Source organism: Alosa pseudoharengus, unplaced genomic scaffold, assembly GCF_046254945.1.
Source record: "Alosa pseudoharengus isolate Yale_2024_CS ecotype anadromous, Long Island Sound unplaced genomic scaffold, YU_APseudo_1.1 YU_APseudo_1.1_scf_22, whole genome shotgun sequence".
NCBI classification, from domain to species: Eukaryota; Metazoa; Chordata; class Actinopteri; order Clupeiformes; family Clupeidae; genus Alosa; species Alosa pseudoharengus.
This window is the reverse complement of record NW_027468680.1, coordinates 13,044,811-13,062,017: the sequence shown is the minus strand read 5'-3', so window position 1 is coordinate 13,062,017 and position 17,207 is coordinate 13,044,811. Positions and strand designations below refer to the sequence as shown.

The following is a 17,207-nucleotide window of genomic DNA, read 5'->3' as shown; positions in this document are numbered from 1 at the left end:
TGTTATAACATTGCTGTCACCCAATGGTCATTTGAAAAGGTAAGATGTTTATCGTAAACCATCCTGATTCCTCCATTACACCTTTTTACTGCATGATTTCCTTAACCTGACACTCAAAGTATGTTGAATTTACATGAGGAAAAGACTCAAAAACATACACATCTGTATTGTAGCCTCCTGCAAAATATTTTTTCTCCTTGCTTTAATATGCATCTGCAACCGCAACTATCTAGGAAGATGCTGTGTATCACCACCTAAGCCCTTTGTCATCCTGCACCACTGCAAGCTACTGACCAGCCATCCATACCCTCTGGCATCAGCTGTGATGCCAGCCAAGAGTAAAGATGGCAGTCAAAACACCAAAACAAACAAACACGGACCCAAACAACCACCCTCCCCCAACCTGCCCCTCAGACACACACACACACCCTGACCAGGTGCGGCAAACAAACCCTTGCTGCTCACTGATTCAAAAAAATGCATGAAACTGCTTCATCATGGAGGACCAGTCAGAGTTCTCCCTCTCCCACAGCACATCTACGTAGCTGACCTCACACTTTAAGCAGTCGTGCCCTGAACCCTCCACTGCCTCATTCAGTCAGCCATCTTGTTTCCGGTCTTATCATCTCATCTCATTGCCTGCTTGCTGTTGACTTTGCTCTGTATCAAAGCACCAGGTTGACCCCTCTCTGCATTTTATGCTACACGAGGCACGGGTGTTCATCTGATAAATTCAGTGACCCAGGCTGGGGGCCTTGTGTTTACCCTGGCCCCGCCGCCATGACGATGACGACAACAGCGATGGCATCACCCCTGACAAAACCCCCCTCCACCTCCATGTTGCCGTCGCCTTCCACGTAGTTTGACTAAACAACCCCCTACGTGCACGCGGTCAGCCAACAATCCCACGGTTACCTGTTGACAGGAAACAAAAGAAGCCCACCGTAGGCCTGTGTGGACTAATAAATGAAACATATGTCTCCAGGGCAGGGGTTGGAGGGAGGTCGGGGGAAAAGGGCAGGTTGGGGTGCTTGTCTAAGGAGGTACCCCTGTGTCGGGATGCAGGTGGGGGTTGTGGGGGGGGGGAAGTTTTTAAAGACTAAACACTGTTAGCAAACAGCCGCCACAGCGTGCTGAGCGACAGTGTACACAGCACAGATATTCCAGGAGAGAGACGCGACGGAGGGGCTCGCTGGCCCCCTCATTTGTAAAATGCAGACGGATGGTCGAGGAGGAGGAGGAGGAGGAGGAGGAGGAGGGGGTGACATGGGAGGTTAAGGAGGAGATTCTTCTCGGCGAGAGGGACATTTACCTTGCGGACGCGGTCCTGATTGTTTTCCGCGGGCAGGTGTCGGGCGTTGTTTGCTGAGGTCTGGCCCTGCTCTTGTGCGTGGAGAAGATCCTGTTCCAGTCGCTTGCACTGAGAAGAGTGGGAGGAAGACAGATAGAGAGAGAGGGAATAAAAAAACATTGGTGAGAATGCAAGTCATTCACAAAGAAAACAGTAGAAGAGTCCAACCATCGTCTCCTCATCTCTCTCTCTGTTTCAGCTGGAGTGTGTTTTGCACACACACACACACACAGACACACACACACACACACACACACACACACACACACACACACACACACGCACACACACACACACACAAATGGTGGTTACTGAAAGCACCATCTCAGTATTACGGTACTTGAAAAAATAAAGTCATCAATGTAGGGATGTGGAGCTCTTTCTAAAGTCATTATTTGTTCAGTCTCCTTTAATAATACTGTTAAGATACACAATTTCATACACTATATACCATTCACGACACAAAAATTGTTTCAACATTGTTCTAAAAGATAACTATTTGCTCAAGATACCTTCATTTTGTACACAAAGCACTAGGATATATTATGTTTGTAGTTTCCAGCTCCTACGTTCTACGGGCAGATATTTACCTCACCTTAAAAACACTCAAATCTTTTTTTCAAAAGATTTTTTTCTTTCAAAAAGATATGATGAAAAAGAGTCTCTACAGGGTCTCTTAGGAGCTTTCAAAGTCAGTTTTTCATTACTTTAATTAGACATTAGAGTGATTGATTCCTACATGCTTGCTATAGGATTCCTACATGCGGTACATTCACACACCACCACAGCAATCACGCGGTGTTCTTTTGAATTCTCAGGTTTGAGTAGAAAAGAGGAAAATTTAAAGCTTGCGAAGAGAGGACGATGTGATGGGTAGCATGTGTTTAAATAATGCTGAATCATTCAGCGGCTGCACCCTCTGCTCCTGCGGCTCTCGGACGTCATGTTTTCTTTCCTCCCCTTTTCCCTCTTTTCTCTCTCTTCCCCCCTTTCTATACCTCCACAGAGCAACAGCTTGCATTGACAGACGGACCGTGACACCGGCAGGCAGGCAGGCAGACACTACAAACACACTAGCGGCCATTCGGATGCTGGCTTGGCCCGGGGCTGGCCGGGGGTATTATTCTAAGGGCCAGGGGATGTTTTGGACCGGTCCATATGTGTGGCGGGTCTTCTCCATGTGCACATTCCAAACCGGGAGGACACTCGTCGGGAATGTAAACCGTTCACCCACTCCCCCCCCCCACCCCCTCTCTTCCGCCCACTCAGCCATCCACCAGCCCACCCCTGTCCTCAGCTTGCGGCTCTGCGAGTGAGTAAGCGAGCGAGCGAGCAAGGCCACCGAACGTTCCGATGTTCAGCTGCTTTCCCCCTGACTCTCCAGCTTTGCCTGCGCAAACACAACACACACACACACACACACACTCTCTCTCTCTCTCTCGTAGGCCCGCACAAATACAACACAACACACACAACACACACATACACAGACACATTCACAGGGGCCTGGTGGGCCCCCGCTTCCCAACTCCTGTCCCTTTCCTCTGCAGACTAAAATAATACGGCCAGCCTCCAGACAAAACACACAGCTCCTCTTTAGTGTCAGCCTGAGTTATGGCCTTCAGGCAACAGATGTTTGGGAGAGAACGCGTCCCCATCACCGAGTAGGAGCTGTGCCGGTCCGTGTGCGGCACGCGGCACCCACAGCCAAAGCCCCGCTGTGGTGTACTGCAGCCGACCCTAACGCTTTCCTCCACCTCCCCCACACAAGCCACCCATTCCAAACCCCAAAATAGTGTCGGCCGGGAGGTGAAATGGGGTGTGAAGAAACGCAGACACATTAGCCTAGTTCAGCTTTATGATCCTTGCTGTCGTGAGCGAGCCCGTCACTCAAATCAAACCGAAAATCGCAGGGGGGGGGGGGCTGGTGTAATTAAGACGTGGCACAGGAGGCCAAATGAATTTTTCACTGTGGAAATCCAGAGGAAAAGCACACTTCCTGGAAAACGAGAAGCGCAAATACAAAAAAAAAAAAGAAAAAAGATGAGGAAGAAGAGGGGAGAAATCTCGACTGACAATCAAGAGCTGTAATTCAGTCGGAGATGACTGACTTCATTTTCTGCTCCGCTTCAACATTGCCGGCACTCTATCAAGATCGAGGAGGGAAAGAAATTCAATAATGCGTGTTGGATGAGTGCAAAGAATGAGCGTTGAATCCGCCCCCCCCGATCTTGGAGACTGCAAGAGCATGAAAGAAAGGAAGAGAGGCAAAGAGTGAGACAGAGAATTAGAGAGAGAAAAAGGGAAAGAGAGAGGGAGAGAGGAAAAGATTTATGTCTCCCGACACTTATCCAGCTTTTCATATTCCAGCAGCCGGTTGGATGTAGCAGCCCTCTGCCTGCCACAGCAGGCTAATCCCTTCGAGATGAAGAGAGGGAGAGAGGGATTGATGAAGAGAGGGAGAGAGAAGGAGAGATGAAGCGATGGAGAGAGAGGGATAGCGGGAGCGGCAGGGGAGGGAGAAATCCTTAAGGATAGAAGTGCGGAACGAGTCGGGCCTCGGAGGGATTAGGCCGCCGAGCGCAACACTCTTCCCAAATTACCCCTGGTGTCGGCGCACGTTTGCCCTCCGCCAAAAGCAGGGGCTACGTTTGCGCCGAGCTGGTGTCAGGCCTGGGAGTTTGCCAGGGCAATGGAGATGGAGCCGTCCTTAGGTTGCTTCAAATTGCAGGGTGTCAACTAAGGTGTTTTCCCGACCATTTTTCAGTTCAGTTGCTGTCATCCCAACTATTGCTTTTTTTGTTGTTGTTTTTTTTATTGCTGAAATACCCATTAAAATCAACATAAAACACAAAGACAATCTTGGGCCACTGGTACAGAAAGATATGTGTAGGTGCTGCTATCTAAAAGGAAATAACAGGGAAGAGGGAAAAGTGATTTGTGGGGAAGACCTGAAGCCTTTTTTTAGATTCCAAACATACTCCTAGAATAGTAAGCAGTAAGCATCCAGTAATATATATATATTTTTTTTTACAGAAGTAGTCTTATTTATTTATTTATCTTTCAAACTGGAGGCATCTCAAGTCTGGGCATCAGGCTGAAGCCGTCTCCACTGGTGAGTGGATCACAAATCGGCAACTACGACCTGAAATTAAACTGCGTCCTGGAGCTCCACCTGCCAGGGGGAGACGAGTAACCCCCCCCCAGGAGACTGTTTGCGCTTGCGGGAAGTCTCAAATTCAAGTCAGGTCCCTAATAAGTCATCCCTCCCCGCGTTGTAGCATCTGAGGGAGATTCATCCATATGTGCATGCTTCTACCCTGCATCAGCCTGTGGCGCAAGGCGTGAGAGAGGGAGAAAGAGAGGGAGAAAGAGAGGGAGAAGGAGAGAGAGGGAGAGGGAAGGGGGGAGAAGAAGAAAGAAAAGAAACAGCTGCCTTTTTTTTCCGAGGAGGTGCAGCCGCCGGCACAGTGAGCAGTCCATGTAGGCGCATTTGTTCAGAGCTCACTCCGTCTGCTGCGTGGCCTTTCTTCTCCGCATGTCTTCTGCCTGCCTTTTCATTCCTGCCGCGCTCTGCCGGAAAAGGACCCGGGCCCGTCACCCGCAGGGCGGCCGGCGATGACGGCAACGGCAGTGGCAGTGGCAGCGACCACGGCAAGAAAGGGATCCCAATCATAAATATTCCTGCAAATCCGGCCGCACGAAAAAAAAAAAAAAAAAGAAATTCTATCAGACTGGAGGAAAACAGTTTGCGCCTCTAGTCCGCGACCACCTACACAGATGAATTTCCTCCCCGCCAGGAATCTGTGGCTCTTTCAGCCACTAGTCTCATCTAGTCTCATCATGATTGACATTCTTGCCACATTTCCCTAAAAGCAGCAAATGTGATAATTCTCTGACTCCATGTAATTGGATTATACAGAAAGTCCCAACACAATCAAAAAAACAACAATAAACTGTAGTAACCAAAAAAAAAAAAAAAACTGAATCTGACCATGTATTCAAATGATTGAATAAAATGATGGTATTCATAATTGTTACCATATCCTTATAATGCACTGCAGAAATCCATACACTAAATCCATACATTAAAGCTCGCTTTTTCCAGACACACAAAGGAGATAAAATGTAACTCCATGAGTTAGCAGCATTATTTATTACTGCTCTCTGAATTGACTTATATCGTATATCCTGTACATCCTGCAAGTAGAAAACCTTCCTGACACGGAAAAAAGGCTATAATAATTTACTCACAAATAAACTTAAAATAATCTCAAAAAAGCTATCCACTGCTGGATCCGCAGCAATTAAAATGAAAAATGATAACCTCATTTGTGAAATGTGATTTTTCTATTTTGAGTGCCAGCACCACACAGATAAAGCTGCCCAGGAACAGTGGGAAAGAATGGCAGCTATCAGCCTCGGAGCATTCTCTCACACACAAACCCCATGATGTAATGCACGGTCTATTTATCAACAGAGAAATCCCAGACAAACACATCCAGTGGCCTACTACTGAACTCAATGATGTTGTATAATATCTGGATGTCAATATTTGGTTACCCACCTGTTTGTTTTCATTTCGCTCAAAATATGTGCGTAAGGAAGGTATATCAAATATTTGAGGTTGCACAGCAGCATATGTATCAACACATGATTTAAGTAGTTTGTCTATTTATTCAATGATCAAATCATGATTTAAGAATAAACACAGATGTATGTAATTTTGCGGACAGTCAACCAGACGTCTTGTATGAAAGGTGTACACACAGAAGGGAGAGAGGCTGAGAAACATTGACAGAGAAAGAGAGATATAGCCAGTATGAGATATAGAGAGAGACAGAGAGGGGGAGCAGAGAGAAAGAGAGAGTGGTGTAGTACAAGTCAATATTTAAAGAGATGTCCTTGATTTTTTTTTCCACCTGTGGTGGAATCGGGTTCTTGACTTGGTACACAACAATGGTGTGTTAAGTGTTGGCTGCCTGAGAGTGTTAGGATTGACCCTTTCCAGGCGAGGCGGGACGTTAAGAGCGCCACTAGCGGCCCCATCCACAGGGCAGGGCGCCGGGAGAGGGCCGAGGGGCCGAAATGTCTGCCAGCCCAACTCTGGCGCAACCCGGTACCTCGTGCCCTTGGCAGGTAGCAGAGAACTTTGCTCTCAAAGCAAAAAAAAAAAAAAAAAAAAGCTTGGATGTTCACACTGCTACTACTGGATTCCAATAATCAAGTGGTTTTTTTTTTATGCTGGTTCAGAAAATGCAAGTGAATCCAGTGATTTTCTGAAATGGGGTTGGGTTTGATTTCCAGATGGTATCAAAAGTATTGCAATTGGATAGGGCCAAGTGACATTCGCAGCAATACTTTGGTGTGACTCAATGAAATAAAACAAATTCATAGTATGAAGATGAAGTGAATGCCCATAGCCTAATACAAAGCAAAAAAAAATAAACAATCATTCAATCCTACAGCTCATAGGTATTGTATGCTCATTATAATAAACTAACTCATAATTAACAATTCCAATAACATATTATGAGGAATATAATATGAAATACAGTACCATGCTGCAAACATGTTCATGATTAAGGCTGACAGGTCCTAATCATGTATGGATGGATTTATCCCAACATATGATCATACTACTGGCTCTACAGCATCGAACGGAATAATATGTTGCAAGAATAGTTTGATGTGTAGGCTAATGCAATTTGGTTTTTCATTAACTACCACCTAAGAGAACTGATACCCAGAGAACTACCACAAAACTGCCTACAGTAGCCTCAAACACAAATACTGATCCCTGATCATGAGGTGGACCCACATCCTTCTTCTCCGTTTTTCAGCAGACAAGTGTGACATGTTCTAAGAAGAGGTACACCGTGTTGCTGAACCCATGCGTTTGCCGAAGATGTAAATCTTCCTGTATAGCCCATAAAGGCGTGTGTGTTTTGGACATTGTGAAGGTGTTTGACCCCTTACCCTGAATGTAACAATAATGCGGGGAGTAGTATCTGTATTGTACTAAAGATGCCTTCTCTGAGTATGGTGTCTATTTTTACATGGTTTTGAATCCTGATAAATTATAAGAAAGGGTGGACATTCCATCCCAAGTCTCTTGTAGATTTAAGAAAATCAAAAACTTGAATGTGTGATTTCCATGCTCATGTTCACATGTGCAATCACACTGCAATGGACCAGTGGACCAACCCCTTTAAAGACAGGCTGATTTATGTGGAATAGTGTGTATGCTGTGCAGTAATTAATTCAGCACTGTGTATCTGCGTTTGATAAATAAGTAATTTACAACTTACTTATGTTAGCACAGTACCTTGTCTTAGAAAGGTAAGTAGGCTAAAATTGAATAGTTGCTGTGTGTGTGTATTTATCTACTTGTGCCGTTTCTGTGAGCCTTACCCTGGTTAGAGCACTGTCTCTCTCCTCCATCACCGTCCTCATCTCCTCCGCCGTGATCTTTGCCCTGCGCTCCTTGGCCTTCTGCAACCGCTCCAAGATGGCCACTCCGCTGCGCTCGATGCTGAGGGCTGAGTCTGCACTGTTCACCCGATTCAGCAGCTCTTCCAGGTCCTGGCGCCCCCGATGCATAAACACAGAAATGAACTTTTAAAGGCGTGATCTGACAGGGAGCAGTTTGCAGTTTGTAAAATGTGAGGTGATGTTTTGTGATGTTTTTAATGAAAACACGCTCAAGACACCTCTGGAAAAATGTGAGGTGCAGCAGGTGCACAAAACGTGAGGCGCCCAGTGTGTTTAAAAAGCGTGCACTTACTGCCAATACAAAACAACAGCAAAAACACACCTCTCGCAGCATCAATAATGTCCTGCCTGCCCTAAGTCCACAAGTGAAAGTCAAATAAACTAAATAATATTAATTTAAAAAAATTAAATTCGATTTTCAGATCAGAGAACGGCTAGAGAACGGCTGGATGAACTGGGGAAAGGTAAAACTCAATTGTTTAACTCGAGGGGAGGTGGAAAATGAGTGTATTTCCCCAAATGGGGTTTAAGGGTAGTGGCTAAGATACTATGCTTTACGGGAAAATGTAAAATTAAGTAGTATCGGTGCATGGTATCAGAGAATTTTTATGACTATGGGTACAAGTATAATAGCACAGTACTGACTCGATACCCGATGGCAGTATCAGTGCATACCGATAGCTAGAATTTACAATCAAGAATCTCTACAGACAAGTCCTGTGAATGCAGTAATCCTCCTAATCCATCTCTGTTAGTTGTCAATCATGTGAAATTAAAGGTGCTCTAAGCGATGTTGGGTAACGTCACTTCTGTTGACATTTAAACAAAACAGGGAAACTCTCCTAAACGTGCATCTCATTGATGATTGGCTGGAACAGTTTGTTATGTTTTTATGGTCCAGGCTGGACCAAGTTGTTTTTGTTGCCGTTTTTTGGAGCCTGGGCCGCCCACAGAGACCGCATTTTTTTTACAGTGTATTCAGGGCACAGGCAGCTAGCGGATGGTGAGGTGATGTTTGCTGTATGTGACAAAAAATGTTTTAGCTTAGAAACCGCGTAACATCGCTTAAGACCACCTTTAAGAAGCTATTATTTCGCCATCACTGTTTTCAAACTATATGAAAGGGATAACATATCTCAGTTAACATGGTCAGAACAGGACATCCTTTTTTCCCCTTTTATCTATGTTCTGAAGACCAGTCGATTTCTTCCATTTAAGACTTATGAGATGGTACATAAAATAACACCGACACCACATGAATTCTCTAAAGATCGGAGTACAGCTTACCATATCATTTTCTTCTGGGTTAATACTCTCCAGCCTACGTAAAAGGCAGAGTGATAGGGGGAAGGGAGGGAGAGAAAAAGAGAGTGAGTAAGAGAAAGAACGACAGATCAACAACACTGCCACCAGTTACCTTTCCTCTACTAGTGCAAAATGAGCTCTACTTCCTAAATCTTCCTCAACAGCCAGGTTTAAATTGCATTCTGTCAGTTTTGCACAGCTGGAGCATGAGACTCTCCTGGCTGCCATATTAAAAGTGCCACCAGGCCCCAGGCATTCACAATAATGCCCCCCCTCCATGCAACACACACACACACACACACACACACACACACACACACACACACACACACACACACACACACACACACACACACACACACACACACACACACACACACACACACACACACACACACACACACACACACACACACACACACACACACACACACACACACACACGGCATTGGAGGGCCAACAGTTAAGTTATTAAAGTTTACTACTATATATGACTGCTGGGATCAGCTGTTCATATGTGCCGATATGAGGCTAAGGGAGTGTGCAGCTCAATCATTGGTGCGGTCGGCCTTCACGGATGGAACCACCGTAACTGTAATTACAGGAGGCTCCTCTAGCGACCGCTGGATTTTACAGTTTGTCATTTGTGTCACTCTCTGCTGCTGTAGTATGTCCAAGAATCTGGGCACCTGTGAACCTCTAGGTGAGAAACACAGATGGGGATTTTTTTTTTCATTTTACAATGACTTCCTTCCTCTTTTTTTACTGCATGTATAACAATGATTGATGTCATTTGTGATTCTGGTGTTGGAGTGAGAGAGAGAGAGTTAAATAAAATGACATTCTGGCTATAACATTATTGTTATGATATGACACACCACAACAGGAGCTGTGAGAGGGGAAAAAAACATCTCACACACACAGACACACACACATACATGGGCCTTGCATTTACTTCAATCATGATGAGCCCTCCTCTTGTCAAGAGTGTGAGTGAGTGAGTGAGTGAGTGAGTGAGTCATTTTGTGTCGCTCTCCTCTTCAAATGGAAAATCTGATGTCTGCAGCCCCACTCACAGAGGAAAAAACAACAACTCCTGATCTCATTTACAAAGGCATTACACACGGATCACCTCCCATTATACAAGTACATACTCCACCACACAGGACTGAGGAGAGGCCCTTGGGAGAGGAAGGGAGTAGGGGAGGAGGGATAATGGTTTAGAACTCGCCATGTTCAAGGAAAGATAATGGGGTTCCAGAAGGCCGTCAATTACCCTTGTTTTAGGGGGAGCAGCTGAAATGTGCTTGCGTTCAGCTCCAGGCTGACAGGAATCTCTTCCCTGTAATGAGATGTGCGTGTGCAGGGAGGTATTTGGCATTCGGCTGACCTGGTAGGAATTGGCTTCATGTCCTGCCATAATTCCACCTCATTTAAACGAAATCTGAATATTAATTAATAAATAATACATGGGATCGGTTGTATTAACAGTGAGGGTTCCTGGTTAAGAAATACTTCATTGCAGAATAAGGTCAACGAATAAAAAATTGTTAAACAATTTTTTGTTCCTATTTGTTATAACACAGTGCTTATTTAGTTACACACAAGGAGTTACCCAGAGGGCTTACTGAAATATAGATTTCCCTCCTATAATAAAGTTATATTCCCCATGTGGAAATGTAATTAGTGCCTTACATGGCTGCAATATTGCCTGGCACCCACTATGAGTGGACAATTCCAAGAGGCCTACTTAAGGTGTACCTCACAACACACACACACTAATTAGTCTCCCTCAGACAGGCCGGTAAATATCTATTGCACTGAAGGCCTGGATTGATTTCCTATACAGTGCAACTCTTGACTGACAAGCTTGCACCGCAAGAGAGGGTACTCTTATGAAATGTCACAGCCCTCCGATATATTTCCAAACCAGTCGATACTGGACCTGTCCCCTGCCAAGTCTTTCAAGTCTTTTTCTGCATCCGAGCAGCTCGTTCACCTTGTCTGCCAGAGGGAAGAACAAAGCGGAGAGAGAAAGAGAGAGAGAAAGAGAGAGAGAGAGAGCGAGAGAGAGAGAGAGAGAGGGAGAGGGAGAGAGAGAGAGAGAGAGAGGGAGAGAGAGAGAGAGAGAGAGGGAGAGAGAGAGAAAGAGAGACAGGTAGAAAGATAGGCACCGGCTGCAGAGATAAAACTGCGGTCAGCAAAAGCTCACCGTCATGAAGGGGGACGAGCTGAAACTGGAATGCAAGATTAGCATGTCTTAAACGCTGATGAGGCAAGTGGCCTACAGAGATTTCATGAATAATGTGAGGTTCATGTGCAATGTGAGAGGAGGTTGATGGGGCACACCACACTTTACTATTTTATCTTTATAAAGTATTTTTACTACTTTGTCCATTTCACTTATTACCCCTGACAGACTTCTCCCAACCATTCCCATAATATAACAGGTGGCAGGTGGTGTAATTTTGTGCCTATACTGGGGGAGTGAACATTGGTTATATGTAATTAAACATGAATGGGGCTATCTAGGCTTAAACATTTATCTTGAGAGAAGTGTGCTTGCAGAATCAAATTGTCATGCTGAAATTTCACAGGGTAATTTGCTAATATCAGTCGACGAATAGCCCATAATAACTGTGACATTTTACTGGAGTACCCATGGAGAATGCCTGTGGAGTACGCATGAGTCCTGGGGAGTGCTTGGGTAATCTGAGTGGGGTAAATTGAGCATGGCCAGGCTCGGTCACTCACTCGATGGCGGCCTGCTGGAGCTTCTTGGCGCGGAGAAGAGCCTCGTCGCGCTCCTCGTTGGCCAGTCGGAGACGGGCCATCACAGCCTGGTCACGCTCCCTCTGGGCCTTATAGATCTCCTCCACCAGAGCTGCAAGGACAGACAGACAGAGAGAGAGAGAGAGAGAGAGAGAGAGAGAGAGAGAGAGAGAGAGAGAGAGAGAAAGAGGGGGAGGGAGAGAGATGGGATGAGATGAAGGATGGTGACCAAAGTCAAGAGGGAAAGAAAGTCAAGGTGGAGGAAAGAAAAAAAACAATGGAAAAGTAATAAAGACCAAGAATCATGGAATGAGGAAATGTGGAAAACCAAAAGAGAGGATGGAGGTATGTGTCAGAAAAGAGAGATTGACACACAGAAAGAGAGGAGCAAGGGAGCAAGAGAGGGAAAGAGGGATAAGAGAGACCGTGGAAAAATGAGGTGAGGTGTGAGGTGGCAATGGCGACTCAGCAACACAATAACGGGGCTAAGCTTCTCCAGTGGAAGGTTATTGCTGCAGAAACACAGTGGCATAGGTATTAACCATGGAGGAGAAAGAGGGACATAGAGAGAGAGAGATAGAGAGAGAGAGAAATAAAGAATGAAACAGAGAGATGAAAAGGCAGAGAGGAACAGAGAGAGGGAGAGACAGAGAGAGGGAGGGAGAGAAGGTGGCAGAGTGCGATGGACTCATTTTGAGGTGCTGGTCCCCTCTGAGGAGTGGACGTGACGTGCCCAGAGCAATAAAGTACGGGTGCGACTCCAACACAGGAGCACCTCAGTGTCCCTCCAGTGGGCCAAGGAATGGGAATATTACACGTGAAGGTCCAAAAAATGAAGAAGGAAGAAATGGAAAAAAAGGGAAAAAAAAGGAGGACATGGAATTGCACAGGGATTGGGGTTATGAAAGTTCTACCAACACCTACTACATCTATCGAGAGAGAGAGAGAGAGAGAGAGAGAGAGAGAGAGAGAGAAAGAGAGAGACTGAGTACTGAACTTATTCTACTGGACTTCACGTGGTAGTGAATAGTGAAACACATTTTTTTCAGATGGCATCTTTAGGTTTTCAATACTACAATGGCTCACACAGTTCACATGTGAGGTGAAATACGGAAGGAGTTTGTACAGATGGTTGTGTCAACTAACAAACTCCTTCTACAGGGGGAATGCAGCCCCATACAAAAAAGAATCTCATCGGCCCTAATGGCAGACTGAGAGCTGTTGTCTGAGGAGGCCCACGCTGCCATCCTCCTCCATTATTAGTATGATTTGCATTCTGCGTTCGTCGCTGGCCACCTGACCCACTAGCCCGAACCTGGGGGCCGCGGCGTGGAGCGGAGCGACGGCTGGCTAAAACCCACAAGATTTCGGAGATTACTAAACTGTCGGTGGCTCCGCCGCTAATCTTGCCGAACGGGGGACACGTGGATCCATCAGCGCCTAATTCCCCCTCCTCTGCTGGCGGAGGGGTGGAGGAATGATAAACAGGGGAACGCAGAGCTAAGCCACGACAAAGTTCACTAAGAAAATCAATATTGCATTTTAGCTGGAATTTGCTCATGAAACGCCTCCCCTTCTCCTCTCCTCTCTTCATGCCTCATTGCTAATCATATTAAAATGAGAATGGTTAACCAAATACATGTATCCTCTTTTTTTTTTGTTTAACGAACAATTGGCGGACTAATTGTGCCTCATATATGTCTTGTGGTTTTCTTTTTAATTACCGAGTCAGAAGCTAAAAAAATGAGGATGGTATAAAAAGAGAAGCAATTACCAAAAAGATCCCCTGTACAATATTTAAATATTTGTACGGTGCAAGCTGGGTGCTGTTAAATTATATTCACAAATATTATTAACTACTGTGTAAGCAAGTTCATTTTGACCCTAAAGTTGTAGGCAAGATAAATTGCTAATTGTTTACAATATTGCCCAGACACTTGAATATTTATTTAAAGAATCCGTTTGGATACAGTCAACTGTAGTAATACACTGAGTGCAAAAGGAGCAATTATTTTAAAAATGTGAGACCATTCTCTCTCTCTCTCTCTCTCTCTCTGTCTCTCAAAAAGGCATATTGGTTTTTGGACACGGACTTTGGGATCCTAACTTCTTAGCTCTGCAACTTTGTCTGTCATACTGTCTTTTGAATGTTAATATGAGCTTCAGGGCTCACACATGGCAGCACATCCTGATATGCTGGGCCATTGGTGTGAATGACAGGGTCAAAGCACTTCCCTCTGGCCCTCCTCTGCTCGTACCTCCAGCTCGATCGCAGGCCAGTGCCTCCATCTGGCTCTCCTGCAGTTGAGTGTCCAGCAGCTTGGTCTCAAGCTCCTTCTCCCGCAGCGCTAGTTTGTCCTGAAGCTGTGGATCCCAAGAACAGAGAGAGAGAGAGAGAGAGAGAGTGAGTGAGTATGACTGTGAGACACAGAAAGAAAGAGAGTGAAAACACATGACAGGGAGAGAGAGAAAGTTGCAGAGGAGAGTGCTAAGCTTGCCGCAAAATCTCCACGACTTAAATCATCCAGTGAGTGCTAAATTAACATATGAATAAATAAATAAATAAATAAATGAGAACAAGAACAAAAACAAGAGCATCAGCCAGCTGAGTGCATGGAGTGGTCATGCCAGGCTTGGCATTTTCTGTCAGTGCTAAGAATTATTCAACTGAATCACAGACACTCACTAGTCCTATCCATTGCGCTATTTTCAAGATTACCGATACGAAATATTTTTTTTAACAATAATACAAAAAATATCCAATGAAAAAGATGTCCATGGGGTCCACTATAAATCTAGCCCCGAGTGATATTTTACAAGCGTTAATGATAGATTTAACCTCCTGTCTCGATTATTTTGCCCGGCGCTTGTGTCTTTTTCTCCCCCCTTAACACTTTGAAAACATGCTCCAGTGTGAGTCCTCTCAAGGCTCTGCCAGGACAAACAAGCTCTTGGGACGTGTTCCTGCCTTTCTGTCAGGAGTCACAGCCACTTGCGAAGCCCGGGGCATCAATTACGCTGGTTTTCAGAGCGCGGCCCCTGCCGACTCCGGGCGGGCAAGCCAGGGACGTCTCGCGGGCAGCAGCACTGCAACCGAGAGATGTCCAGACCAAACAGCGGAACATCCATATTATTCATCCAGGCGACCATTTTCTTTTCAAACATACAGTGTTCAGGGTAAATGTTTTTCGGGGCGCGTGCCTGGAGGTCTCTTTTGATGGCTTGTGGGTAGTATTTAGGAGGAGAGGAAAGAGGCGAAGATGTTTAGGGTTGAGTAAATGGAGCGTGTTTGAAAATGAGGAAATTTTTCACCCACTGAAGACTAAAAGGTCTTTTTTTTAAGTGTCAGGTTGAACAGCATTCTGTGAGTGAATCGTGTGTTATGAAATCATCTTTTACAAAGAGAGAGAGACAAAAAAACATCTGAAGACCACAATGAGGAAAATGTATCATTGAAACAGGGACTTCCTGTTGACATTGTTACCATGGCTACCCTCTTCTATTGCTGTCCTCATACCAGCTTTCCCCACTGGTTACCAGATGAACCCCATAGCAAACTAAACACACTCTGACCTGAGACCAGACTTTATGACAGAACATGTTCAATCCTTCCAGAGGTCTTTGGAGAAAAAGCATGAAAGCAAATCAGAAAAGCAACTATGCCGACCATACAAGGCTTTTTCCTAAAGCAGATTTCCTTCACAGCAGTTTGATAACACAACCCAGTGACAAGTTAGTCACCGACATGACAACTATGGGTCTTGGACGTTATTGAGACTTCAAGTAAGCGCATAACTCCAGAGACAACCACATACAAATATTAGATTTAAAAAAGGCCAGAAGAATACAGGGCCCAAAGCTCTAAATGTCTGCTTAGTGAGGGCTGATATGACAGAGAGGAATATCAGTTGTGTTTGGAGTAGACTTTTTCTTTGAGAGGGTATGTGTACACTGTTGAAATCACAATTCCAGTGTTAACGCCTTTGAACCATTAAATAAAAAAAGACTTCTCAAATCCAGTAATCTGGAAGTAAAAGTATAGCTATCCTGACATTCTCCTCCAAACAGTGAAAACACACATACACATACACACACACGCACACACACACTTATATATTTGGTTAAAGCTGCAGAAGGCACATACGTTTTGGGATTAAATCAGTGATCCGCCTGCACATGGACACTCCACTGTCTCATACTGTATTTACCTTTTTATTGAGGTCTCGCAGAGAATCCAGCTCTTTGAGCAGGAAGGCAATGTTCTTCTCTTTGTCCAGGGCTGGGACGAGCCGCGCAGAGTCACCTGAGCTGACAACCTTCACGCTCTCCAGGACCTCCGGGGAGCCCCTGGAGTTAAAAAAGACAAAAACTTCATTACAGCGGCTGCCATATTAAAGCTCAGAGCGGGGCGATACAAATGAACTGTGCTCACGCCTTGGCATGCATTTATCTAATACACATGGGATGCAATTTCACTCTTTCCCTGCATATTACAGTGCCTTATTTACTTTGTAATATTAGGCAAATCATACAGTTGACCTTTAAGGTAATATTGAGGTATTACCAAAGTGTATTTCTGGGTAAATTACTTCCCTCTTGTAGCCAGGAATTTGATTCATTTCTTATTAAAAGATATGTAGAGAATGCAAAGGCTCATATATTTATCAGAGGACTGTTGAGGGCTTTGCAGGGTTACCTTGCTACTCACTCACAATGGACTGGGAGCAACGGCAGGTTCTAGCGGTGTTAAAATAGACATGTGACATTTGTTTCCCTGCAGGGCTGCAAGGGGCCAAGCTGTACTAGATTACACTGTTTAATCCTTTCTATGTAATAATAGTCCTCAATGTAACATATTAGATCATTTCCAGCCTCCGCAAGATGACAGACAAAGCTTGAACCACATTATTTACTTGGAAGAACACAGAGCAATACTGAGTCATTTGTATTCGATCATAATAAACATGGGGCTCAGTCAATTATATTATCAACCCTACTAATGATTATTGATGATAATGATTATTAATTATTATTAATGATTTTTGTAATGATATTAATGATTTTATTTAACTTAAAAATCTGTTATATATGGGTAATAACTCCATTTGGAATGAACCGTAACTACTGTACAGTAGTACTGATAGATGTACTGGTGACCAAATAATAAAATGCATTGTGAAATGTAGCTTGCAAGAGTGTTCATATAAGTGTCCATTGCACATGGAATGTAACAGACTCCTCAAACTGAAAATAAACACACTCCCAAGAGTACAAAAATAACTGA

General features: G+C 44.7%; 1 protein-coding gene across 1 annotated transcript in view; it reads right to left on the bottom strand.

Moving 5' to 3' along the window:
- Positions 1-17,207, bottom strand: part of mipol1 (mirror-image polydactyly 1) — a 58,528-nt gene that overhangs the window by 20,843 nt on the left and 20,478 nt on the right. The window contains exons 6-11 of the mRNA XM_076300604.1: positions 16,132-16,270; positions 14,182-14,287; positions 11,906-12,035; positions 9,134-9,167; positions 7,766-7,936; positions 1,313-1,420 (exon numbers count right to left, since the gene is read on the bottom strand). Of these exons, the coding sequence (XP_076156719.1) occupies positions 1,313-1,420; positions 7,766-7,936; positions 9,134-9,167; positions 11,906-12,035; positions 14,182-14,287; positions 16,132-16,270 (688 nt within the window). The remainder of the gene's footprint in view (positions 1-1,312; positions 1,421-7,765; positions 7,937-9,133; positions 9,168-11,905; positions 12,036-14,181; positions 14,288-16,131; positions 16,271-17,207) is intronic.